This window comes from Rhinolophus sinicus, linkage group LG02 (genome assembly GCF_036562045.2).
Source record: "Rhinolophus sinicus isolate RSC01 linkage group LG02, ASM3656204v1, whole genome shotgun sequence".
Taxonomy (NCBI): Eukaryota; Metazoa; Chordata; class Mammalia; order Chiroptera; family Rhinolophidae; genus Rhinolophus; species Rhinolophus sinicus.
In genome coordinates, this window is record NC_133752.1 from 98,162,677 (window position 1) to 98,189,389 (window position 26,713).

The following is a 26,713-nucleotide window of genomic DNA, read 5'->3' on the forward strand; positions in this document are numbered from 1 at the left end:
GCCTTTCCACAAAATGAAAAAATTTACCAAATGTAATTTTATCACAGCATATAGAAATTACTAACAGGAATTAAATATAAAGCATTCAGGAAATGAGTGACTTAAAAGTAAACTGAAGTTTTTCAATAAAATTTTTCATTAACATAGTATTTTTGTTCCCTTTAAGTTTCAAGGAAATAATAAAATTTTGCTCCAATTAAAAGCAGCTGAGAATATCCAACTGCACATCTAGCATACTATGCTTCATTTAAGCTCTAAGAATAGCATTCACATTTGCTTTAATAATTAGATAATCTCATAGAGCTGTTAGAATTTTTTTAGTTTTCTACAATATACTGCGATGGAAATATTTTGCCTTACAATAAACAATATGAGTTTACCAACTGTACAGCATAAAGGTTAGATACATTCTTTAAAGACTATACTTAAGAGTGATATTACAAGGCACTTTACTGTCTAAGCCATATATATTTCTAAAAAAGTTTAAAATTTGTGCTGTAACCATATTTAATATTATTTTGGTAGTTGGGGGGAAATTAAGCTTATATATAAAGTGAAAAATTAAGCTCCAACCCTTAATAATTTCTATCAATCCACACTGAAAATAAGTCTGTGTTCACGTCTGGAATTCCCTCATTATACTGAAGTACAGTGATAGAAATTGAAAATTATCTAAGTGCAAACTTACAGTTACATATTTCACAAAATACCATAATGAATCACTGAAAATAGGCACTCAAATACCATACATGACTATTCATTCACAGCAGTACGTGTCACAATAGCCAAGAACATAGAAACAACCAACGTGTCCATCAACAGATGAATGGTTAAACAAAACATGGTATGCGCATACGAGACTCTGCTTAATGTAAATGAAGGAAGCCAAATACAAGGCCACATATTGTATAATTCCATTCATATGAAATACACAAAACAGGTAAAGTCATAGAGACAGAAAGCAAATTGGTATATGCCAGGTGCTGAGGGAGTAGGACAGGAACTGCTCAATGGGTATGGGGTATTTTTTTTTTTTGAGGAGTGATAAATTATTTTGGAACTAGGTCAAGGTGGTGGTGGCACAAGACTGGGAATGTACTAAATACCACTGAACTATATACTCTAAAATGGTTGGTTTTATATTATATGAATTATAACTCAACAAATAAAGTTCCATTATGAAGCAATATAACTGCATTCTAACCAACCTGTGGCAGAAATCACTACAAAATTAGCTATAAATTAAAAATATGGGGCTGCAGGATGGCTCAGTTGGTTAGAGTGCGAGCTCTTAACAACAGGGCTGCCAGTTCGATTCCCACATGGGCCAGTGAGCTGTGACCTCCACAACTAGACTGAAGACAATGAGCTGCCGCTGAGCTTCCGGAGGGGCGGCCGGATGGCTCAGTTGGTTACAGCGCGAGCTCTCAGCAATAAGGTTGCTGGTTCAATTCCTGCATGGAATGGTGGGCTGAGCCCCCTGCAACTAAAGATTGAAAACGGTGACTGGACTTGGAGCTGAGTTGCGCCCTCCACAACTAGATTGAAGGACAACTTGACTTGAAGCTGATGGGCCCTAGAAAAACACACTGTTCCCCAATATTCCCCAATTAAAAAAAAAGCGTGTGTGTGTATGTGTGTATATATATATATATATATGTATGTATATGTATATGTATATATAAACTATTTTAAAGCTCTCATTTTTGTCACAAATATATTACAATAGCATTCATTAATTTTCCCCACATATAGAAATTATGCAACGGGTTTAATAAGCCTTCATCTTTTAGACATACATAGTAAAATATTTATGGATGAAATGGTATGTCAAAGATGGGCTTTACAATAACAGTACAGAAATATGAGAGGAATATTAGATGAAAGGAGACTGGTTTTGAGTTGATAACTGTTAAAGCTGGGCAATGAACACATAGGGGTTCATTATACAACTCTCCTGAAAATGTTTGAAATTTTCCGTAAGTTTTTAATTACTATGCTTATAATTAGTAAAGTAAGACTTAAAATTAGTTTCCTTTTATACTTTAAGCTATATTTGAGATGGTCCTACCAATATTCTTTAGTCGACATAAACCACAATTCCACACACATTTGCTGAACTCGTATCTGTGGATATATATCAAAATTAGAATCTACTTGATAACAAATATACATTATCTTCCTTAGGATGTTCTGTTTTGCTTTCAGACTTTCTTCGTAAACATTAGTTCACTACCAACTATCTCTGAGAAAATTTCATTTTGTAAATGGAGAAAATTAGTAGATCCAAGATTAATTGTAGTTACTAGGGTTGACATCGAGTGGTAATACTAAAAAACTTCAAGTCTCCTTTCTAAGGAATTAATGTTTACTGATAAAATGATCTGGTCAGCTATATTTCCTTTAAACACAAAATCCAATAATTGCCATTTTCCAAGTGGCTTATCTTCTCAATGCTGGACTTTTTTTTTTTTAAGTCCTTTATTTTTTATTAAATATTAAAGTCTAAAAAGTTTGTAGTTCCGGTGTTTGACTATTAGTTCTTCTAAAATCAATCATAACTTCAATAAAAATTATAATCAACACAGAAAGACATTAGAAAAAGTATACAGCTCCCCCCAAATTCACACTTTTTAAATGCCCCCAAATTAGCACTTAATTATTATTTTCACCTTACTTTTCATACCAAAACTCTTCTCATGGAATTACATTTAAATAATCCCATAATGTTTCGTTCAACCTCTTCTCCCAATATTAGCACTCTTCCTTCTTTTCTTATGTGTTAACTCACAAATGTCTAATTCCTATGACATTTCAGCCAACATAAACAGGATTGTTCTAAATGGCCACAGATCAGACCCCCGAATTGCCCAAATACCTCTTCTCCACTCCAAGGAGTATTTGCATTCTTTAGCTATCAGAATCAACTGTACAAAGCAGAAGCACATAGGAGGAATTATCCTAAGGGATTATTTCAACAATTTTCTTTAAACCCTCTCCAAAAGACAAAAACATGCTAAAACTGAGGATCTAAACATACTAGGACTAGATCAAAGTACCACATGTAAAGCTCTTATTAATATTAAAGTTACAAAAGAAAAAAAGAGAATTAGTTTTAATACAAACTTGCAAATGACATTGTCTTAAAGAATATTCAGTATTATTGAGAGCATTATTAGTAAGAACTGATATAATATTGCATCCTTATGAATGGACTTTCCTAAGACCTAATGCGCAAGGTCAGATCCTGCCTGCTTGACAGAAGCATTAATAAGCATGTGTGTTATTGTATGGGTCAATCTAACAACTACCTGAGGATCTTCCATAAAATTATCTAAAACCCTGTTTTGTTTTGTGCTCTTTTTTGAGATACAATTGACATACTCTATATCTCACGTGTTTTGAGTGTACAACATGATTCAATATTTGTATATATCGCAAAATGATCACCACAATAAGACTGGTTAACACCCATCACCACACAGAAATTTTTTTTCTTGTGGTGAGAACTTTTACCATCTACTCTCTTAGCAACTTTCAAATATACAATACAGTATTATTAACTATAGTTACGATGCTGTACATTACTGGAACCCTGCTTAATTCATTCAGATTTCCATCATATATCTCTGATTTTGCTAGCCACTGTTTTACTCAAACGTCAAAGTGCCATTATAAGTCTACCATTTCCAATCTGTCCTAATCTCCTCAATCATTTTGTCTACCTTTATTTTAGCTTAATCAAGTTTGTATGGGTATCAAAATGTTTCAAAACATTTTGTTTTGTTAACTTCCACTAATTCTTTTACAAATTTTCTTATCACAATTGCAAAGCTGAATCAGAATAGAAAAAATAGGCCAGGATGCATAGAAAGGAAAAGGATCCACTGAGCTCAATTAAAAACTAGCCTATGATTCCTATAATTCAACACTTCAAATGCCAAAGCTACTACCATCCTCTGGTGATCCAGGCAAGTCCCCAAATTAGAAACATACCTGTTCTTATAATTTTGCAACTTCAAACTCAGAAAAAACATGGTAAAATAGTTGTTAGGTTCCCAGAGATGCCCCAAAAGAGTCTATTCCATGACATTTCTGAACTAGTCCAAGCTCCAGACTCATTCAAGTCTAGAGACAGTATGATACGGAAAGAGCATAGCCTGTAGAACCTGTCAGAGTTAGGCAGAAATCCTGACTGCCAATTTCATCAACCAAAACTCATTTAACTTTTCTGAGTCCTAACATCCTCATTTGTAAGAGAATATTGCCTATCATGGAGAATTTTTGTAAAGATACAATAATACAAATCAACCAGCAGCAACTGACTGAGTAGGTACTCAAACAGAAGCAATGACATGTATTATTCTCTTCCCTTCTCTCTATGACCCTCCATTGTACCATCTTGTTTTATCCCCTATGCTATGGTAAGCAGCCTACTTAGTATTCACTAAAAGGAACTTAGAACATGCAATCAGAAAATACGGTTTTGATTCCCGGCACTATCTCATGAGATATGGAAATTTAGGCTAGGTATTTAATATCTCTGAACTTTAAATGGCTCATCTGTTTAAAAAAAACAGGGAAGAAAGAAAACATTCAAGTATTGTAACGATTAAGTGACTTCACCTATAAACTGACATAAACTACGTGGTACCAGAAATGCTAGCTTTTCCCTATTTCAAAGGGTTCCTGCTCAAAAATTATCTGCCCTCTAAGGACAAATGTACATAATGAGCAAATGAGCATAAACTGACATCATAGGAACAAAAAAACTAAGTACTGATGCGATCCCCTTCATACTCCCAGAATTAGAATATACTTGCTAACCCAAATGAAGATTTTATTGGGAGAATTCCAGGCAGAAAACTAAGTTTAAAAGGTTAGCTGCATGGAAGACTTTTCTGTCCTCACCCAACCTAGCAATTTGCATACTGAGAAACCTTTCTTAAGCAGTTTCTATTACTTCTAACTTAACTCTGCTTCCTATTCCCCAAAATAGTTCTCATGCTTAAAGGTATTATGGACCCTAAAGTAGAGCAAAGAGAACTGGCCAGATAAAGTACGTTCAAGTTGAGGAGTTGACTGTCCTTGACGTAATCTACTAGAAAAATTCAAACTGATCATAGGAATCAAAAGATGGAAAACAGCAAAGATTTTTCTTCATGTCTATATAAATGTTTATATAAAAAAAACTCTCTATTTTGAATATTATTTCCCTGTAACAATCAAAAACTCTGTCCTTTTTAAGATAATGTACTCCTTTGAGAAGTTCTGTTATTACAATACAACACTTAAACGTCAACAGGCCCCAAAGAGCTAATGAAGTACTCTAGGACTCAATTGCAATAAAGCCAAAAGAACCTGTCAACTAAACACTTTAACCTAATTGGACTATACTTCCAAAATGTAGGAAAACAACAAAATTAAAACTGAGTTCTCAGGATAAAAATCACCCAGGCAGTAACTTACCTCATCTTGGGTAAAAAAATCTCAAAATGCAAGTAACCACATACTTTCCCTGAGAAGAGGTCCATTTACGAAGGCTGTTCATTATAACCCAATCAGGATCATAGAAAGGATACAGAAAGATCTCAAAAGACATCCAAAGGGGTCCGACTAGTACTTCTGTTCCCAATTCACAGCACCAAAGTTAGCAGCACAGCATATCACAAAGTCAGCTCCCACTTCTCCTACAAAGTCTTCAGCATCTTCTAAGCCTGTCTGAGCCTGACCTTGTCTGAGCCTCAGGAAGGCAGCTAGCTAATGGCCTGCATCATGCCCCCCAAAGTTTAAAAGCTACTAAGATAAACATCTTTCTTCCCCAGTAAGATCAGAATACCTCACTAGTGTCAATTTAGGACCACCAAAAAAAAACACACACAAAAAAACTTGGGACCACTGATAGTGGTTCTTTGCACCACTGTACTAACGTGTTTAAAAGTAAGAGACTACATGAGAAATAAAATGACTTATCTTAACTAGGGATATTACCAATAAGTTTTAAAATGCTTCCAAGTTACATGATGGTGGCAGGAGGTGAAAAGGAAAGGGGTCAGGGAGAAAAAAAAAAAAAAGCCTTACAGCAGCAGACGACTACCTGAAAAACAGTCACCAGACAGGTTAAAACATGTTTGCATTTGCCAACACTTAGCAGTTACCACATCATGTATTTGTCAGATTTCCCAACATGCAAAACAAAAAGAAGCCACCCTTTGTGAAGTACTTATCTGCTGACTTCTACAAAGAAATAACTTCTGGAATAGGTGCAATTTAACTTCCTGTGCTCTCCCTTTGACTTTCAAAGTCTTTCTTAAAATCTTCAGTAAATTGAGATTCACCTCAATTTTAAGATTTTTCATGTTAAATTGAATAAAAGCTGTATGTATTAACATCAATAAACTACAAAATCACTTTTCTAGTTGAAAACTATATCCACAGTTCTACTTGGTTTTAGACTATTTTTTAAAGGCTAAATATAAAGTTTGCAAAAACAAGAAATTCAGTAGACGTGGCAGGCATTCAACAAGTTTATCAGAATTCCTAAAGTAAAAGCTTGAAAAAGTTTGAGATAAATTCCTACTAGTGCTACTGAAGATATCATGTTACTAATATGGAAACTGAGAAATATTCAGAATATTCTGAAAACAGTATCTCCTTCTAAAAATAAGGAGGAAAAGCATTTGCCAACACAGAAACTATTGGTTCTTTAAAATGACAATCACATGGGAGGAATTTCTATAAATACTTTAGTTCTGAATTGAAATAACCCTAACCTTTCAAAGCACATTTTGGCCATGCTTTACCACTAAAAAGTGAATTTTTGGTGCCCTTATATTGACAGAAAAGATTCTGGTACTTTATTTGCTTCTACTGTAAACTGTTGGTTTATGCAGTTAAAGATCTACAAACCAAACTATCACACCATAATTCACTTTCAATCATTAAAATAAAAACAAACAAGCATCTGTCATAGTTAAGGCCCCAAGAACTTTCTAATAAATTTACAGTAACATTTTACGTTATGGTTCTAAAACTAAATATGTTCTGTAACCGATTTGGATTTAGAATCTACACATTCACTTAGATTGGTAAAAGAAACCTTCCGAAAATAAGCATCGGGCGATTACACCATTCTAAGTTACTTTATGAAACCAACAGTTCAAGAACTTTTGGGGACGACAGTATTTAAGACATGTTTCCAAGTAGTTAAGGTTAATTTGTGTTTTATAATAACGATAGCTGTAACCTCCTCTAGACATACGTTATGGTGGGGTGGAAGTGAAAATGATGAGAGGGAAGAAACCCGACTTGAAAACGGACAGGCAGGCAGATTTACAAACCTTCAATCAAAGGAATTTTGAGATTAACTTCTCTTAGACGTCTTCCCTCACTCCCCACCCGCTTCCTCCTCTCCTCGGGGAGGTCTGTGTAATGTGACTCATGACAAATTTTTTTAAATAAATAAATAAAAGACACACCCTCTGGGTTGAACTGACATAATCTCCCCCACCCTACCCTCCCCCGATACACACACCCCGCTTTTCCTCTCGCTTCTGCTGCTCCTCCCTGTGCCTCGTCCCTGCCCTTTCCTCTCCCGTGTCTCGGTTGTAGACCCCTCGCCTGGCGGAGAGGCAGCCGGGTGGCAGCTGGGTCTCAGGCAGAAACCTCGCGACCGGCAGGCTGCGGGGGGCAGCGCGACTCGGGGAGCTGAGCCCGCAGGGAGGCGGACGGTAGGGGGGCTCCGGGCCGCGGCGGGTTCCCTGTTCCCTCGCCCATTTTCTCTCTCCACCACAGCCACTTCCTGTATCGCAGCCCGACTCCCAGAGCCCGGCCACTTGCTCTGTCCCCGGCTGGGGATTGGGGCTGGGGCTTGAGGCGGCCGCGGAGGTTAGGGCTGTTCCCCACCCCGCCCAGTAGGCTGGTCACTCGGGCGGCCGGCGGCGGGTCCTCGGCCCGGCCAGGCAGCGCCCGCCCGCGCGCCCGCGCTTCCTCACCTGTATGTAGTTGTTTTCACAGTAGTCCGCCACCCGGGTCAGGTTCTGGTAACTCTCTATCAGCGCCCTCTTGCCAGACGGGATCTCCTCCTCTAGTAACATTTGCAGCTCTGCCATTTTCCACCCCTCCGCATCGCTTCCTCTCGCGTTAAAGAGACAGAAACAGCAAGGTCCGCGGAGGTTCCGAGCACCTCACAGCCCGGATACAAACCGCCTACCCGCCCTCCCGCCTGGTATTGTGGGACAGCACCTCCCCTTCTTCCTCCTCACTCTCTCCACCCACCTCCACCCACTTCGCACTGCGGCCTCAACCTCCTTCTCTCGCGAGTCTTCATGCCTTTCCCTCCCCCACCACAAGATTCCCGCCCCCCTTTGGCATGGCCTTCTGGGAATTGTAGTTTCTCACGGGCCAGGCTTCCCATCAAAAACGCATGCGTCCAGGGAACCTCCGAACAAGAACCCCAGGGAGTGTAATTTAAGAACGTCGACCTTTGGTGGTGGTTTAAATCCGGAGTTTCCTGACATCTCCGGGAGATGGCGCCACAGAGTGTGATTCCCCGGAATGAAACTGTTTCCGGAGAAGCCTGTGAAACTTGGCAGAACTTTGAACATTGAATCTGTCTCACACCGTGCTCCAAAATTTGTTCAGGATATATCCTAGGTCCAAATATAAAAGGTAAAATAATAAAGTTTCTGCAAGAAAACAGTAATTTCACAAGCTTGGTTACACAAAAAATTCTTAACTAGGATACAGTTAAGTACTAATAAAATTGATAAGTTGTTTTTTAATAAAATGAAAAGACATTTTTCTTATCGCTGCTGTAACAAATTTAGTGATAAAACAAAACTAATTTATTATCTTACAAATCTGGACATCAGAAGTCAGTTGTCTAAAATTAAGGTGTCAGTAGGGCTTTGTTCCTTCTAGAGACTGTAGAGAATCGTTCCTTGATTTTTTCAGTTTCTGGAGACCATATGCATTCCTTAGTTCATGGCCACTTCTTCCATTTTCAAGTCAGCAGCAGAGTACATTCAAATCTCTCTCTGACTCTGACCCATCATCCCTCCCTCTTATAAGACCCCCTGTGCCTACATAGATTTCACCTGGATAATCCGGGATAATCTCCCATCTCAAGATCCTTAACTGGATTATTATACATCTGCAAAGTCCCTTTTGCCACGTAAGGTAATATACTCACAGTGTATAGAGATTGTGACGTGGACATCTTTGTGGGGCCATTAATCAGCCTACTATAGCCATCATTAAAACACTCAACTCACTAAAAGACTATTTAAAAAGGGAAAAGAAAGCTACAACATATACATTTGACAAAGGACTCATATCCAAAATAAAATAATTAAAAAAACTCCAAGTCAATAAAGAGACAATCCAATAAAAAAAATGGACAAAAAAAGATAACTGCACTTCACAAAAGGCCAATAAATATATGAAAAGGCTCTCAACCCATTAGTCATCAAGGAAGTATAAAATAAAACCATAATCGCCACACTCTACCAGGATGTAGTATAAAATTTAAAAGATTACACCACACACCCATTACAAGGGCTAAAATTTTAAAAACCTGACAATAGCAAGTGCTAGTGAAATGTGGAGTAACTGGACTCTCAAACATTACTGGCTACAAACTGCTATAGCCACTCTGGAAAAGAGTTCAGTAGTTTCTTATAAAGCCAAACATACTTAACTTATAATCTACCAATCCTACTGCTAGGTATTATCTAAGATAAATGAAAACTTACGTTCACAGAAATATCATGATGTGAATGTTTACAGTAAATTTATTCATCATCACTAAAAGCTGGGAACAACTCAAATGTCCTTCAGCCAGTTACTGGATAAACAAACTGGTACATCCAAACAATCGAGTACTCTTAAGCAATTAAATGTAATAAATTATATATTCACACAAAGTCATGGATGAATCTCAAATGCATTTTGCTAAATGAAAGAAGCCAGATACCCACCCACCCACCTCCCCAAAAAACAGCAGCAATACCTAGTGTTGGCAAGAATGTATTATATCTAGCACCCACATATACATACACACACTGATATATATTAGGTTGGTGCAAAAGTAATTGCAGTTTTTGCATTTATTTTTAACTTTTTAAACTGCAACTACTTTTGTACCAACCTAATATATATCTGTGTCATAAACTATATATATATATATAAATATATATGTTGTTATGTATATGTATACAAGTATAAAAGGGCACAATCACTACTTTGGAAGTGACTATTTGCTTTGGCAGTACCTATTAAAACTGAATATACACCTCCTTAAGGCCCAGAAATTCACTCCTATGTATTTATTCAAGAAAAATAAGTAATATGTCCATGAAAGGATATGTACAAGAATGCTCATAGCATCTTTATTCATAGTAGCCAAAAAAATGGAAACAACCCAAAGACCTATCAACAAAAGAAAAAATAAATAAATAGTGGCATATTCATATTATACAATACTATGCAGCAGTAAAAGGAACAAACTACTGATACATGCAACAACATAGATGAATCCATTGCTAGATGCACTTTCATGGATGAAAGTTGTTTTATTAAGTGAAATTAGGCAGACGTGAAAGAGTACATACCATATGATTTCATTTCTATGAAGTTCAAAAAAAGGTTAAAGTAATCAATGATAACAAAAATGCAGAATAGTAGTCAACCATTGTAAAGGATAAATTGGGAAGCAATATAAGGAAATCTGGGGCACTAGGACTATTCTATGCTTTTATCTGGTTAGTGGTTATAAGGGAGCATATGTAAATAAAAAAAATCATCAAACCGTACACTTAAAAGCAGTACATTTTTACATAATTCACTGTATGTTATACCTCGGTTTAAAAATAAATAAAGAAAAAATAGTATTTTTTTAAAATCTCATCTACAAAAAGGGAAAATCAACAGACAAAATCAAGAACAAAACTTACAAAATTTGCCGAGAAAAAATCTTGGCAAATTTATTGAACTTTAAAGATAAAAAAATAAAGGAATCTTCTGTAGAAAAAAACAGGTTACCATCAACAGAAAAAGTATCAAGGTGACCTTTTCCTTTGCAATAGATGTCAAAAAAACAGTAGAACAAAGTCTATAAAATCCTGAAATGAAATTGATGTGACTCAGTGATTCTTTAGTGTAAAAGATAAAAACATCTAAATGCAAAGTTTAAACATCAAGGTAAGTCGTAATTGAATTAATAAAATAACCGGTCATTAGAATGTCAAGGATAGAATAAAAAAGTCTTAAAAACTACCGGAGAGAACAGATTTTTCTACAAAAGAATTGCAATTAGTGAGCTTTTATTCAACAATAATAGATACAAAACATAAGGAAGTTATATCCTGAGACTGCTGAAGGAAAATGACTAAACCTAGAATCTAAACCCAGCTAAATGTCATTCCAAAGCCTAATCAAAATAAAGGGATAGCAAAATATTTACCGTGCAAATATTAACCTAAAGAAAACTTGTAAAAATTAATAAACAGAAACCTAACTTAAAATGAAGTTGGGAGGTCACAATCCTAAGTGGATTGCGGAGCAGAACAGGAAGAATTCTGTTTATAATTGTTTTCCCAACTTCCTCTTCTCTATAAAAGAGTTTTCTCTCCTTTGTTTCTCCGGACTTGCATGTGGTTCGCCATCACACCACATGTACCAAATTGCCATTCTTTGTTGTTCCCAAATAAACTCATTTTGCTGGAGAAATATCTGGCTGTCTTTTGTTTATGGTTAACACTGTTATAGCAATAATAATGAAAAGATAATCACATCAAGGCCAAAAAACATTACAAAGCATAAAGAGGACATTAGATAATAATAAAAAGAACAACTCATCAAGAAGATGTAAGCATAACTTCTTATGAGCCAACATCACAACCAATCAATATATAAAGCAAAACCTTTACAAGAAAAAACTGACATATCATCAATCATAAATAGAAGATTTTTTAAATTATCTTTATTTGTATTTTTTATACATGGAAAATTTTAACATATCTCCATCAGAGACCAAAGAAGCAAGCAAAAAGTTGATATAAAATATTTGAACAATAAAATTAACAAAAGCACAAATAACCAATATTAGAGATGAAAACAAGGACATAATACAAATTACAATAATGAAAACTAAACAATTTTCAGATGTCCAGGAGTTATTAAGATGAATGACAAATATGAATTCTATCTGTATCTCCTTCAGTTGGGAGGAAGGGGGTAGAGACAAATTGTGTGTATCAGTTCATGTTCTTTATTTGTGCAGTGATGTGCGTTTCAAACTATTTTCTAGAAGATATTTTAATTTGAGATCCAAAAGGCCTTGCCTAACTGAAATGGGTCATAGACCTAAATGAAAGACATAAAACTATAAAATTTCTATAATAGAACTTAAGAGACAATCTTAGCGCACTTGGGTTAAGCAAAAACTAAAAAGTACATTAAAAATGAAATATGAAATAAAAAGATGATAAATTGGATTTCATCAAAATTTAAAACATCCGTTCCTCAAAGACATCATTAAAAAATGAAAAGGCAAACCATAGATTAGAAGAAAAATATTTACAAAACAAATATCTAGTAAAGGAGTTGTATTCATAATATATGTACTCATAATATATAAAGAACTCTTACAATTCAGTAATAGGATGACAAATAAACTGAATTTTTTTATTTGCATTTTATTTGGTTTTTATTTTTATTTTATATTTATAAGAGTAGTAAAAACTAACTATTTTCACATTTTTTTCTAATGGCAATTTGGAGTTTCTCTTAACAATTTGTATGGTTCAATATGGTAAAGATATTAACAGTTTGTTATGTACATTACAAATGGTTTTTATTGTGTATACTTATAAACTGAATTTTTTAAAAAAGATCAAAAGATTTGAACAGATACTTCGCCAAAGAAGACATACAATGACAAACACACAAAAGGGTGCTCAATGCATTAGTCACTAAGTAAATAAAAATGTAAACCACAATAAGATACTACTACACAACCAATAGGACCACTAAAATTTAAAAGATTGCTAATATTAGTGTTGTCAAGAATGTGGAGCAACTGCAACTCTCATACACTATTGATAAGAATGCAGAATGGTAAGGCCACTTTGGAGAACAGTTATGTAGTTTCTCATAATGGTAAAACACTCACCTTACGATCCGGCAATTTTGCTCCTAGGCATTTACCCAAGAAAAACAAAAACTTATGTCCACACGAAGACTTAAAAGCAAATGTTCGAAACAGACAAAACCTGAAAAGAACCATATGTCTATGATATCATATAAATATTATAATACAGCAATAATTTATATGATAATATAGACATATTACAATATAATTACATATTATAATATAGCTAAACATTATAATATAGTTATACAATGCAATATTACTGAACACTAAAATGGAACAAATTGATACATGTGACAACATGAATGAATTGCAAAATCATTGTGCGTAGTGAAAGAAGACAGACACACAAAAGACTACATACTGTATTATTCCATTTATATGAAATTTTAGAAAAGCTAAGCTACAGTGACAGAAATCAAATCAGACTTTTTCAAAGAATGAAAAGGGGAAGTGGGGTGGGAGTGACTCCAAGTAGACACAAGTGAACTTTTAGAGATAATGGAGATGTTTTGGATCATGATTGTAGTGGCTGTTACATGACTATATACATTTGTCAAAGCACATGGAGTTGCACAGTTAAAAATCTGAGTTATACTGTAACTAAATTACAGCTAACTGAAGCTGATCAAAACAGTACAGGCTGCAGAAAATTCCTTTGCTTCAAACATTAAAAACAGGAAAAAAATTGTTGTTTTGTTGTCTTTGACATATAATGAAAAATCATAGACTCCAAAAAGATAGGAGACAACTTGTTCTTCCAAGTAATAAAGGCAACTAAAAACAGTCAAGAGTTGGGGCGGCCGGACAGCTCAGTTGGTTAGAGCATGAGCTCTTAACACGTGGGTTCAATTCCCGCATGGGCTGGTGGGCTGCGCCCCTGTAACTAAGATTGAAAACAGCAACTGGACTTGGAGCTGAGCTGCGCCCTCTACGACTAGACTGAAGGACAATGACTTGGAGCTGAGGGCCCTGGAGAAACACACTGTTCCCCAATGTTCCCCATTAAAAAATAAAATTAAAAAATAAAAATGAAACAAAACAAAGAAACAGTCAAGAGGTAACATTAAGAACAGTAAATTACAAGCATCATGTGAACTTTTCAGAATCCAACTTCTCTCCCCATAATGTGAACTTCTAGTGTTTGTATTAAACTTAGTGATGTATTCCTTAGGCTCAAGCTGAAAATCAGACCTCGTACATTTCATTTCATGGATGTCTAGTTGAGCTAATCAATTTAGTCATGAAAACCCATTTGTAACTGCAAGCTCTGCACGTGTGCATGGGAGAAATTGAAATTTCATGTATTCTACTTTGAAATAGCAGATTGTTGACAATCATAAATACCTTACTTCAGGGGGATTAAGAGATGTGCCAGGCAAAATCATAATTTGGGTTATCTTGGTACATAAAATGCTTATTTTGTTACCTGATAAGAAGTGATATTGCATACTTAGTAAACCTTTGACTTCTGGAAAATTAATTCACAATGTTGTATCCCAGGATACTAAAGTGGAAGTAGGTGGTCAACAAACCAGAACGTAGAGTGCCAGTGTGGTATAGTGGGAAAAAACCAGGAATCAGGTAATCAGGGTTCACCCCCAACCTCTGCTGTTCCCATCCATCACAACTACGTGATGCGATCACAATCTTTACCAAAAAAAAAAAAAAAAAAAAAAAATGGTAGTGTATTACTCTGCTTGGGCTTCCATAACAAATTACCACAGACTGGGTAGCTTAAACAACAGAAATTTATTTTCTCACAGTTCTGGAGGCTGGAAGTCCAAGATCAAGGTGTGAGCAGGTTTCATTTCTTTTAAGGTGTCTTCTCCTTAGCTCGCAGATGGCTATGTGCTCATGTGGCCTTTTCCCTGGTGCCCGTGTGTCCCAATCTCTCTTTGGATAAAGATACCAGTCATATTGGATTTGCATTATACCCTATGACCTCATATAGCTTTAATTACCTCTTTCAAGACCTGATATCCAACACATTCACTTTCTAAGGTGACTGAGGTTAGGACTTCAACATATGCAGTTTTTGTAGGGGGGACACAACTCTGTTCATTATGTGGAGTTAACTGACACTTAAGGATTCTGCATGCCTCATTATTACCTCCTCTTGCTTCTTTTAGAATCTACAATACCACCCAGGAATCCCAAGGAAAAGGGGAAAGTTAATGGAACACTCTGTTCAACAGTTCAGCAAGGCCCACAGAGAACAAGAGGATTTCAGGGGATAAAATGAATGGTGAACCCACCTTCAAACTTTATCATAATTGATGATGGAAGTCCTTTTATGCAGAGTCACAACATTTGTATAGCAGGCTTGACCCACACGCTAGTTTTCGGATAGGTCTGCTTATTATTTATTTAACACGGGGAAAGATCTTTCTTAAGCCAAGCAAATGCAAAATGCCAGTGTTATTTTAGTGTAGAGCAAGCTGTTATCTTGAAATAATCAAAAATTAGCACTGGCTAAAAATGCAAGGTGCCTGGAGTCTTGGGGAGAAAAATATAGCCTCTAAGTGAAATCTCATGTTGTGTTTTTCTTCTTTTCCAGAAGCTGCAATATTTCCAGTGCGGTTTGAATGAATTAATCACTTGTTAATTTTGGAAGCTACTGAATCAACACATCCTCCTCCACTTCCCTTTCTCAACTTTAGTAAGATGCTGCAGCAGTCTATGACAATCTGAGCGGGTTCTGGAACAATCGACAAGTATAACAGGTATTTCATTCTTTTAACCTAGTGGTGGGTGGGGGCTAGAGATGGCCCTTCACCGAGCTTTGTCCCTCCAACCCTTCCAAAGGTTTTATAAATCCCTTACTGTTGGAAATATCTACAGTAATTTCTCTTTTCCTGAATAACACAACTGAACAAAATAATATTTAAGAGTTCTGAAGACAAATGGCAGTCCATATAAAGTTAGTATTTCTTTAGTTGGAAATTACAGAAAATAAGTCAAGACAGCAAAAGAAAAAAATAAGAAAAAGAAAAAAGGGTTATTATCAGGAAAATTCAGGCTTAGTCATAGAACTCTAAAACAGAAATGCATTCAGTCCTAAGAAAGTACTAGTACAAATTATTTGAAAGGCTAGCTGGAACCCATTTAGTGTCTTGGTTCTTTGCCAAAAAGTTTTGTTGTTGTTGTTTTGATTTTCCCTACCCTTTTTAAATGGTGGAAAGCATGGCAAAATTGGCTCCCAAGTTTTTCATCTCTTCCATTCAAGAAGCCCATCCTAAGTTTGAAATCTCTCAGTTCCAAACTCAGATTCCTCAAAAAAGAAAATCTGATTATTCCATCCTGAATTAGCTCTTCTTCCCAATCATCAGCTTTGGCAATGGAGATATATTCAAACAGCAGTAGCATACCTATTTGAACCACTGTGAGACTGATATGGAAAATGTCCAGAGAGAGCAGATAATCAAAGAAAACAATAGTGTCAGGGGTCCACCACAACTGGGAAAAATTTTGCAACGCATACACATGTGGCCTGGGTGCAAGCCAGGACTACCATGTACAATTGTGCAGGTTACTTTCATACAACAGCATCTGACAGAGTTAAAGAGGGGATAAAATCCCACAAATGCAATGTCTGGACTTCCTCAGGGACAGTTTCTATCGATTGCTCTTTTTGTTTATACTTTCCTGTTTCTTTACATGTCTCATTTTTTTGTTGAAAACTGGACATTTTAATTAACGTAAGTAGCAACTCTGAAAACCAGATTTCTCTCCATCCCGCCAGGATTTGCTGCTGTTGCTGTTTATTGTCATTTTTGTTTTTTTTAATAGCTTTTCCACGTATTTCTGTAATAGCTGTATTGTTATGTGTGGCCATTAAAATATCTACCCAGTTACTTTAATGGTCAGCAAATAATTGGATAGTGATTTCCTTTCATTTGTTGAACCAGGAAGTGTCCTGGTCTTTACCGAGCAGCTGTGTTTGCTGGGGCATGCCTCCAATACTCTGGCAGGCAGTTTACAACTCTGCCTTAGCCTTCACATCCTGGTTCTCAAATTCAGCCCGAGGTAACACACGAGGGCCTGTCCGTGTCTCCTGGGCATGTGCACAACTCTTGATTGTTGAAAGTCTTTGGTTAATTCCCAGAGTTTGGAAAAAAGTGGTTTTTGCAATTTCTGCCAGTGTTCTTACTGAATTTATGGAAGAGCATGTCTTTGAAGATCCCTACTCCACTGTTCTGGAAGTGCCTCCCATCATTTGTTTTAAGTCTAAGTTTGACCATTCACCAGCTGTTAGACCCTAGGCAAGGAATAGTCTATGTTTTAAGAATAATAAGTGAGATGAACCATAACCTACTTAGCACACCAGTTTAAAAGTGAGTGTTCAGGAGAGGATTCTGGGAAGATGGCAGAGTAGGAATCTGTCTTGCCACCTAGACCACAATTTCACTGGCAGAATCTGCCTGATGTAACTATTTTGGAAACTCCAGATGGTTTGCCAACTCCCAGGAAATGATGTGATGGAAAACTGCAGTTAATTTTGGTCAATTTTAGCTCTCAGCACATTAGCAGCTACCTTTCCCCTCTGGACTGTAATTAGGTTTAGGTAGGTCATGAGGGTGGGACTCTCAAGATGGGATCCATGCCCTTCTAAGAAGATGAAGTGAAAGATCCCTCACAAGGAGCACACACATCACATAAAGGACACATAAGGATATAGGAAAAAGGCAGCCACCTGCAAGCCATGGATGGGGCCCTCACCTAGAATCCCAGCATGTTGGCATTCTGACTTTGGCCTTCCCAGCCTCTAGAATTGTGAGAAATAAATGTCTGTTATTTAAGCCATCCAGTGTGTGGTATTTAGTTATTGCAGCCTAAGCTAAGACATGTATCCATATTTTCTTTTTCAATTCTAGTTTTGGGGTTTAAGTAAATCTTTCCTTAACATTTAATCATAAGCAAGACCCCTATGCTACACAACTTCAGGAGAGCACCAATTAAAATAGATTACAACATGAATAGTGCCCCTGGAGTTGTGCAATGCAGCAGCTATTTTATTTTTCTTCTAATGATTTTAAAGACATTTTCACATTAGATTCTTAATCTCTATGGCACATTTATTATGTGTATATCCAAGGTAAGATCTTATCATCTTTGCTTCCTATATGGAATTGTCCCATTGTTATTAAATAGTTCATCCTTTCTCCACTAATTTTTAAATTATGGTTGACATACAGTATTACATTAGTTTCAGGTGTACAACATAGTGGTTAGACATTTATTCTCCAGTACCTTTTAATGCCTGCCTATCTCTGGGGTCTCTAATCTGTCCCATCAAACTAAATATTTTTTCTTCAAGTCAATATCAAACTCTTATTAATTACTAGTAATTGTTAAGTATGCTATTTTGCAGGGCCTGTTCTTTGTGATAGAGATCGTTGTTTGTTCACCAAGCAAAGTTTCTATTTTTTTTCCCCCTCCACACATTTAGCCAGACTGAAAATTTTCAGTCTTCCTTGAAGTTAAGTGGGACCAATGAAATGTTGGGGGAAGGTGCTATTTGCCACTTTCAGATCTGGCTTAAAATCTCCCTTGAGATTCTCTGTGCCTTCTCTCTAACCTCTTCTTCTGGCTGGGTACAGCAGATGACTCTGAGGTCCTATGGGGTGATGGAGTCACTAAACAGAAGGATCCTGCATTCCTGGATGACTAAATAGAACAAAGCCCACCCTCCCCTTGCTTTTCTTTCACCGACTAGTATCAGACTGACGTGTGTGACAGATAAACTTTATTGTGTTTAGTCTGAGTTACTGCAGCTGTTGATTGTAGCAGTTAGTCCACCCTAATATAACTTTCCTTCATGTTCTTTTTGGAAACCTCTTGCCTATTCTGAGCCTTTCTATAAGGTTTTTAGAATCAGTTTGTAAAGTTTCTCAGAGTCCTGTGGTAATTATAGTTGGAGTTACATTGTATTTATGGACTAATTTGGGAAGAATGTTTATCTTTATAATTTTGGATATAACTATCATGTCCATTTATTCAGGTTTTTAATGCCCATTGGTAAATTTTATAATTTTTCTCCATTAAGTTTTTGTATATCTTTTATTTATTTTTAGTGGAATGTATTGCTAACACTTTGGAATTTATTGCTATTGGAATATGAATTTTTGGTAACATTTTCTAATTGATTACTGGTGCTTTAAAAGATCACTACTGATTGATCTTCTGTTCAACAACCTTGATGAAACTTTCTTAGTTATAATTGTAGCTTCCCTTAAATTTTCTGTGTAGACAACATATCTGCAAATAATAAAACTGGAAAGTTGATTATTCAGTAAAGTTAATTATTCTTTCCTGATTCTTATATCTTATTCATATTTCTTTGAAAGACTTCATTATTCTCTAAAAGTTTGTAATTTCGCTTTTTAAGTCTTTAAAACTACATCGGCTTGATTTCTGTATTCCAACATTCTACAAGAAAACTATTGATTTTGTGTATTTATCTTATTTAAATACCTTTACCTGAATAACCTCAATTTTCTTTCTTTTTATGCTGTTCTCCATTGACTATTCTACCAGTAAAAGGAAATTCAACAGAAATCATTGGCAGAAAATTTTTATTCATCATTATCTAGAGACCAACTTACCGTAAATCAGCTTATTACATAAGCTTAATGAAAACTTGTCAAAATTAAGTCCTAGATTAAAAATAAAACACCCAAGCTCTTTTATAAGTATGCATGACTGAGTAGATTGGAACTGGAAAGAATATATAATCAAAGGGCGAGAAAAGGAAGCAGTAGATATTAAACACATAAAGTCTAGTTTGAGTAAATTAGAAAAATTTTTAGTCTTACACTTTGGTGTCCAGCTAAAAGTCCAAGATTTAAAGCAAGAGAGTTTTTTGGACTGACTCCTGGCTCTGCAACTTACTAAATTGTGGCGCCTTGGGCAACTCAGTTAAACTTTAGTCTCAATTTCTTCCTTCGTAAACACCCTAGGGCGTTTTCGGAATGTCTCAGACGCTACGTAAATACCTGGCGCTCAATAAGCCATAGTCTTTATTATCCGAACGTCCTTCTTTGCTTTCTTACACATAATCTCAAAGTTAGTAAGCATCAGGAGCAAGAAATCAGACCCCAATTCTCCGCTTCAAGTTCAGTCACACCAGGATACTTCCGTAAGACACCAAGTGTCCCTCTCGCCGGAAGCGGATGTGGCATTCTAAATTGGCACAAAATGCGACGCAGTAGGAAGGAGGGATTTCCGCCAAAACGGCTCAACCGCCTGCCCGACCATGAAACCGAACCGGAACAGGTGAGAGGAACGCCCACGGCTCAGAGGAAGTGTCCGGAAGCGCCGCGTCTGGGGGACTACATTTCCCACAAGTCCGCGGGGGCAGGGCGAGGGGACAATACCGGACAGGCCTTGCAGGGCAACACCAAGGTAAATGCCGGCACTGCGGCTCTGAGGGAAGAGTAACTTATAGTCTGTGTCTAAACCTGTACTAGTAACTCTCCTAACCCATCCCGAACTGACAAAAAAGACCTGGCGACTTTGGGGTTTCCAGATCAAGGACTCCCTCCAGCCCCACGACCCATATCAGTTCCCCCACTACGGGCCTGGGGGTGCTTCCTAGTTGCATGAGGACGCGGGGTGCTGGGCTAGAAAGGTGAAGGCCCAGGGTAGTCTTTTGTAGGGTTGGCGATCCGTAGTAGTTCCTCGTTTGCCCCGCCCCCACGCCCTGTCGCCTATTAAATCGAGCTGGAGCTGGCCTCTGTCCTGGGTCTCGATACTAGAGGTAGTGCAGGGGAAGGTGGTCTCCCTCCCTTGGTCCAGTCTAGTAGCGGGAGACTTTTTCTCTTTCCTTTGGTTGTTGCTCGCATGCCCTTGTCTCGAGGCGGCTAAAGCTGTCGAACATGTGCGAGCCAAGCACTGCTAATCACCTCCAGTCAGCATCCCTACTCCCTTCATGTACCCTTTAGGGTGGCATAAAGATTGCCGGCCACCGGAGAGGCTAAACGACCTAGGTCACAGAAACTAAATGGCAGAATTGAAGGTTCGCACCAACCCTCTCCCTATCTAAAGCCCTTCGCTTATGTCCCATCACCTTCCTCTAACTTTAATCTAGCAGAGGGCAGGCGCTGATGACCACAGTCATTATTTGCCCAGCGGTACCGACGTGCTGCTTGGGGCCCAGGCGCAGCCTGCAAGCCCGCGCATGTCCCGTTCGCGCTCCGCTTGTCCGGCAGCGCTAGCGCGGACAAGTCAGTCCGGCCTGTTCCAAAAGCCAGCACCGGGTCCTCCACCGACCCATCCTATTTATCTTCCTGTCCCCCTTCTCCGGGACTGACAGACTGCGCGCGTCAGCATTGCAGCCGCGGGCCGGGTGGGTGGAGTTTGCTGCAAGGCAGCGGCGGCGGCGGCGGCAGCGAGTGGGTCCTGGGTAGCTTTGGGGCGGGGCTGTGAGGAGGCCGCGGATAGACAGAGCGACCCTGCTGGGATGGGGGGTGTGGCTGCTCTGTCTGGATCTTGTGGGTGGAAGCGGGGCTCCGAGACCACCAGTGGCCGGAGCGTCTTCGCCTTATGCTAGAGATGCTTTTCCTCTCGGTGAGTTGTCCTGTCTTCGCGGGCCGGCTTCTTGGCCTTGGTCACGCCCCGGGGAGGAGGAAGGAGTCGGGCCACCTCGGTCTGTGTGGCCTGGATAGGGCAGGGGAACTGACCAGCTGCGCTCCTGGGCCTCCTCCCTTTGGGCATGTTGATCCGCGGCTGCGCTCCATGTTCTAGTTTCATGCAGGCTCCTGGGAAAGCTGGTGCTGCTGCTGTCTGATTCCAGCCGACAGACCTTGGGACGGGGGCCGGCGCTGGCGGCTAGAGATGGCGGACAGGAGATCCGTGCATGAAACCAGGTTTGAGGCGGCGGTAAAGGTGATCCAGAGTTTGCCGAAAAATGGTACGTGCACTGGTATTCCCCCGGTGAGGAAGCCTCCTGCAGAGGCCTGAGGCCCCACTTTCTGAACCTTAACCTCCTTGAACCTTTCTGCTTCTACTCTTGCTTATTTACCTACTTCTTTTCTGCGTTTAAAAGAAATGTAATTGAAGGGGAGAAGATAGCGAATGTGAATTAATTGCCTACTGATCTGTCAAGCCAGAGACAATTATATTATGCGGGTTTTAAGTAGTTTATATAGTTGTTGAAAACAAAAGTCTTGTCACTTTTTGACTGTGGATTTGTATGTAAAAAAATTTTAAAAACTGGCATGGGGATGCCTGGTGCATACTGACAAAGTCTTTTGAACACTTTTGAATATAATGGGAGAAACGAAAGAACAACTATATTCATTTGTAAAACTATGTTTTTATTTTAATATATACATATATATTTGCTACTTTTTTTACTATTGTACTAGTTTTTCTCTTTTATACTATTGGATGGACCTTTTTTGCAGCTTGGTAGAAAAGTCATTCGATGTTCTTTTGTATTTAATGTGTATTCCTTTTTCTCTTTGCTCTAAGTCTGGTGTTCTTCATACTTATCCTGTTTGGGGTTTGGAGAGCTTTTTAAATTTGTAATTTTATGCCTTTGACCAATGTTGGGAAGTTTAAGGCCATTATTCAAATTTTTTTTTTTTTCTGTAGAAAAGCTTGTAGGGGGAGTCTTTTATTTTTCACTTCATATCCTCCTGTAATATATGAATTATTTTTCACAATAAACTTGTATTTTTTAATAATGCTTTTAAGTACAGTTATTGAGCCAGAGTGTAAAACTAACGGAATACAGCATTAATGTATTACTATAGTATTTAATAGCATGTCCTTTATTTTTATTAGTCACCAGTTGGCTACATAGTGAATATTCAGCACATTCCATAAAAATTCACTAAGTGAAGATTCAAAAAGTTTGGAAACAAATATATACAAAATAGTATTCCTTTTGTAATCTCAGACATCAAGTTAGAGAAGGACATATGGGGAATTGAAAGATGAGAGTGAACAAAATGTAAAGAAATATTATAGGAACTTATTTAGGTATTGATTTTTTTAAATGCCCAATTAGGAGGGTTTGTAGAAAGGCATGATTCTCAGAGTTTTATGTGAGTTGTACCTTCATCCTTTCTCCTAAACTATACATTTTTATGTATTTCGTGAAAATTGATAAAGCTAGACTTGATATCTCTAGCCCTCTACCTTTGTTTACATTACATATTACTTATTAAGAAACCCATGTAAATGTAAATAAAGTTTCTATTACTTTACATTTAAGAAGGTATTGCAAAGTTAAGATATGCTGCCAAATGGCAACTATGTTGGACAATATCAGTATCCTGTTGTCCCCTGAAACTACATTGATATTGAGGCAGAAGTATTGTTATAATGAATTATTAATTACTTTTATAATAATATTTTTTAATTGTTTGCTCTGCCCTGGATTGCTTTGTAAAGAGTAAGATCTTACAGTGTTTTTGTTCCTTTTTGCTTAATCTTTATTTAAGGTGTAAGGTTGTGTTGAATCCTATAGCTTCTATGTTTGGTATTCCCTTGGCCTTTAGAAATGTAAGTTCTTAGATAATATTTCAAACACATATCAAATTTATCAATGCGTGAGCACCTTGAGGACAGAGATTATACTTTATCCACTGTCTTCCACACAGAATATATTCAATATATGTTACCAGTTTTTGCTGTAACCTATTCTAATGTACTGTGTTTCCCTGAAAATAAGACCTACTGGACAATGAGCTCTACTGTGTCTTTTGAAGCATTATAGTAAAATTAGACCAGGTCTTATATTAATTTTTGCTCCAAAAGACACATTAGAGCTGATTGTCCAGCTATGTCTTATTTTCGGGGAAAACACGGTATATATTATCCACCTTAACCAATAAACTTTTAAATTTCATTTCATTCACTTCCTGAAACAATTACAAGATGAGGCTTTTGATGTTTTAAATTTAGATTTGTGTTACTTAAATAAATAACCATTTTTAACTGTAGTTTCTCCATTTTTCTCCCTCTACTATGTAAAGAAGGACTATATCATTGAAATACTATATCTAGTAGATATACCTAAGTGAGCATAATATGTAGATAATTATTGTGATTTTTGGAATTAATTATTCACTCTTGGCCAAACCTGAAACACCAGCTCTCATTTTCTTATGTTGTAATTTTTGTGTTTATTGACTACTAGCTTTCGATTACTACATGTTATTTGTTTATTTTGCAATCTATAAAGTTTTCTTTTTTTTTTTTTTTTTCTTAATTTTATTGGGGAATATTGGAGAACAGTGTGTTTCTCCAGGGCCCATCAGCTCCAAGTTGTTATCCTTCAGTCTAGTTGTGGAGGGCACAGCTCAGCTCCAAGTCCAGTCCCCGTTTTCAATCTTTAGTTGCAGGGGGTGCAGCCCACCATCTCATGGTGGGAATTGAACCAACAACCTTGTTGAGAGCTTGCGCTCTAACCAACTCTGCTATCCGGCCACCCCTACGGAGGCTCAGCGGCAGCTCGTTGTCTTCAGTCTAGTTGTGGAGGGCGCAGCTCACTGGCCCATGTGGGAATCAAACCGGCAACCCAGTCGTTCAGAGCTCATGCTGTAACCAACTGAGCCACCCGGCCGCCCTATAAAGTTTTTAAAATATCTTTTTACAGTTTTAATTTTTATTTTTATAAACAATTTTTTATTTTTGGTATTAAAGTAATACAAACTCAATGTAAAGTATTTAAAAACAAACAAGCAAAAAGGGTAATAAAAATAATCTGTAGGCCTACTATCCAGAGAGATTGTCTTTAACTATTTGATGTGTTTTCTTCTACTTGTGTTTTATGTTTGTAAATACTTATTTTGAAAAAATGGATTGTACTGGATATGCTGCTTTTAAACTGCCGTTTTTTTTCTCATTTTATGGTAGATCATGGAAATTTTCTCATGACATTATTTATATTTTTCTACAATATAATTTTAAGGGCTATAGTTATCAATTATCCTGTTGTATATCGTATTTATTTAGCCAAGTATTTATATAAAACATTTACATTCCAGTTTTTCCCTATTACTAAGAGTATTGTAACTCACAGTGCTTGTTGATACAATTTGAAATTTTTAAACATAAAAAAGGTTATAGAGATGCTGAAACATATATGAAGATTGATATTCAAAGAAATTGATGTTTCTAAAATTACAGAGGTAGGCAGTGACAAATCTATTTTATCTTGGATTAATTCTTTTTCAACCACAGTACACTCTGGTTGGCTTCAGGCAAAGTTCTTTATCCATTGAGAAACTGAAATTTGGCCAAGAGGAATTGAATTTCTTACTGTTACAATTTTATTAAGCAGCGTATATGTGTAAGTTTTTTATTTATGCTAGTCATTTTTGATTTGTCACAATCTTTGAATAAAAATACCTTATTACAGTTGCATAATACAGTTATTATATATTTTAATATACAGAGGGTGCCAAAAAAAGTGTACACATTTTAAGAAAGGAAAAAACTGTATTAAAATTGCAATACTCAATATATACCAATAACAAAAGATGAATACAAGTCACGTTTGACTTCTGCAATTATGAAAGGGGCTCAAAGTGTTTACCATCAGTGTGATTTTAATGCAGTTTTTTCCTTTCTTAAAATGTGTATACATTTTTTTTGCACCTTCTCTGTATTTGTGTTTTTAAATTACTTTTGCCAGTTATTTTGGTTACACCTACAGCATGTTTGTTCATTTATTCTTTTGTTAATTGAACTGTGTTAAGCATTGTTATTAAAGTCTAAAATCTCAGAGTTTTTTAATATTGAAAGAGTAAAGCAACTAACAGAGCCATAACTTTTGTTTCTATAAGATAGAAATAAATAATTATCTGAACTATTAATGAAATATTTAAAAATCACTATTAGTATAACTAAGCTAATTTATAGTCTTAGATTATCAATTGTGTTCTCCAGGTGATCTGTGTTTAATGTATGTTTCCAATAGGTTCATTTCAGCCAACAAATGAAATGATGCTCAAGTTCTATAGCTTCTACAAGCAAGCAACGGAAGGACCCTGTAAACACTCAAGGCCTGCATTCTGGGATCCTATTGGGAGATATAAATGGTAATTTTATATAGAAAGCTAGGAAAGGCATTTTACTATAAGGATATAATTATCATGTGATTGTTATTTATGTGGTTATGTATTATCCTGTGCATAAAGTGGTCTAGGTACAGGATACATTTTTTATCCTCCATGTGCTCTTAACACAATTTCACACAAATGGGGAAGTCTTGGGGAAGAGAAAAAAACAATAAAATAAAAAGGGGTAGGTACATCAAAGATAATAAGCTTTTTAGTTAGTCTTTTCGTTTTTTTTTTTGTTTGTTTGTTTGTTTGTTTTTTGTTCCCACTCCCCGGTTTTAAACCTATTCTCAGTCTAGTTGTAGGCGCAGCTCCCTGGCCCATGCTGGTATTTTGAGCCTTGCGCTTTCCCCGGCTGAGGCAGTTGTTCGCCGGTCATCGGTCGGCTGCTCACAGCAGCTCAATAGCTGCCGGCCACTCATGGCTGCCAGCCAGCACAGCTACCGGCTGCTCACAGCAGCACACAGCAGCCCCGCAGCAG

General features: G+C 37.1%; 2 protein-coding genes across 12 annotated transcripts in view; one reads left to right on the forward strand and one right to left on the reverse strand.

The window, feature by feature from the left end:
• ABI1 (abl interactor 1) overlaps nucleotides 1-8,329 on the reverse strand; it is a 111,349-nt gene extending 103,020 nt beyond the window's left edge. For 5 of the 11 annotated variants that reach the window (XM_019749126.2, XM_074324965.1, XM_019749122.2 and 2 more), the window contains exon 1: nucleotides 7,995-8,240. In XM_019749126.2, coding sequence (XP_019604685.1) covers nucleotides 7,995-8,111 — 117 coding nt within the window. In that variant the 5' untranslated portion in view covers nucleotides 8,112-8,240. Of the gene's footprint in view, nucleotides 1-7,994 lie in introns of all 11 variants that reach the window. The other 6 variants (XM_019749125.2, XM_019749124.2, XM_019749116.2 and 3 more) reach the window with 4 other exon arrangements.
• Nucleotides 8,330-20,417: 12,088 nt separating this feature from the next.
• ACBD5 (acyl-CoA binding domain containing 5) overlaps nucleotides 20,418-26,713 on the forward strand; it is a 39,373-nt gene continuing 33,077 nt past the window's right edge. The window contains 3 exon segments of the mRNA XM_019749107.2: nucleotides 20,418-20,560; nucleotides 21,902-22,067; nucleotides 26,091-26,211. Coding sequence (XP_019604666.2) covers nucleotides 21,992-22,067; nucleotides 26,091-26,211 — 197 coding nt within the window. The 5' untranslated portion in view covers nucleotides 20,418-20,560; nucleotides 21,902-21,991.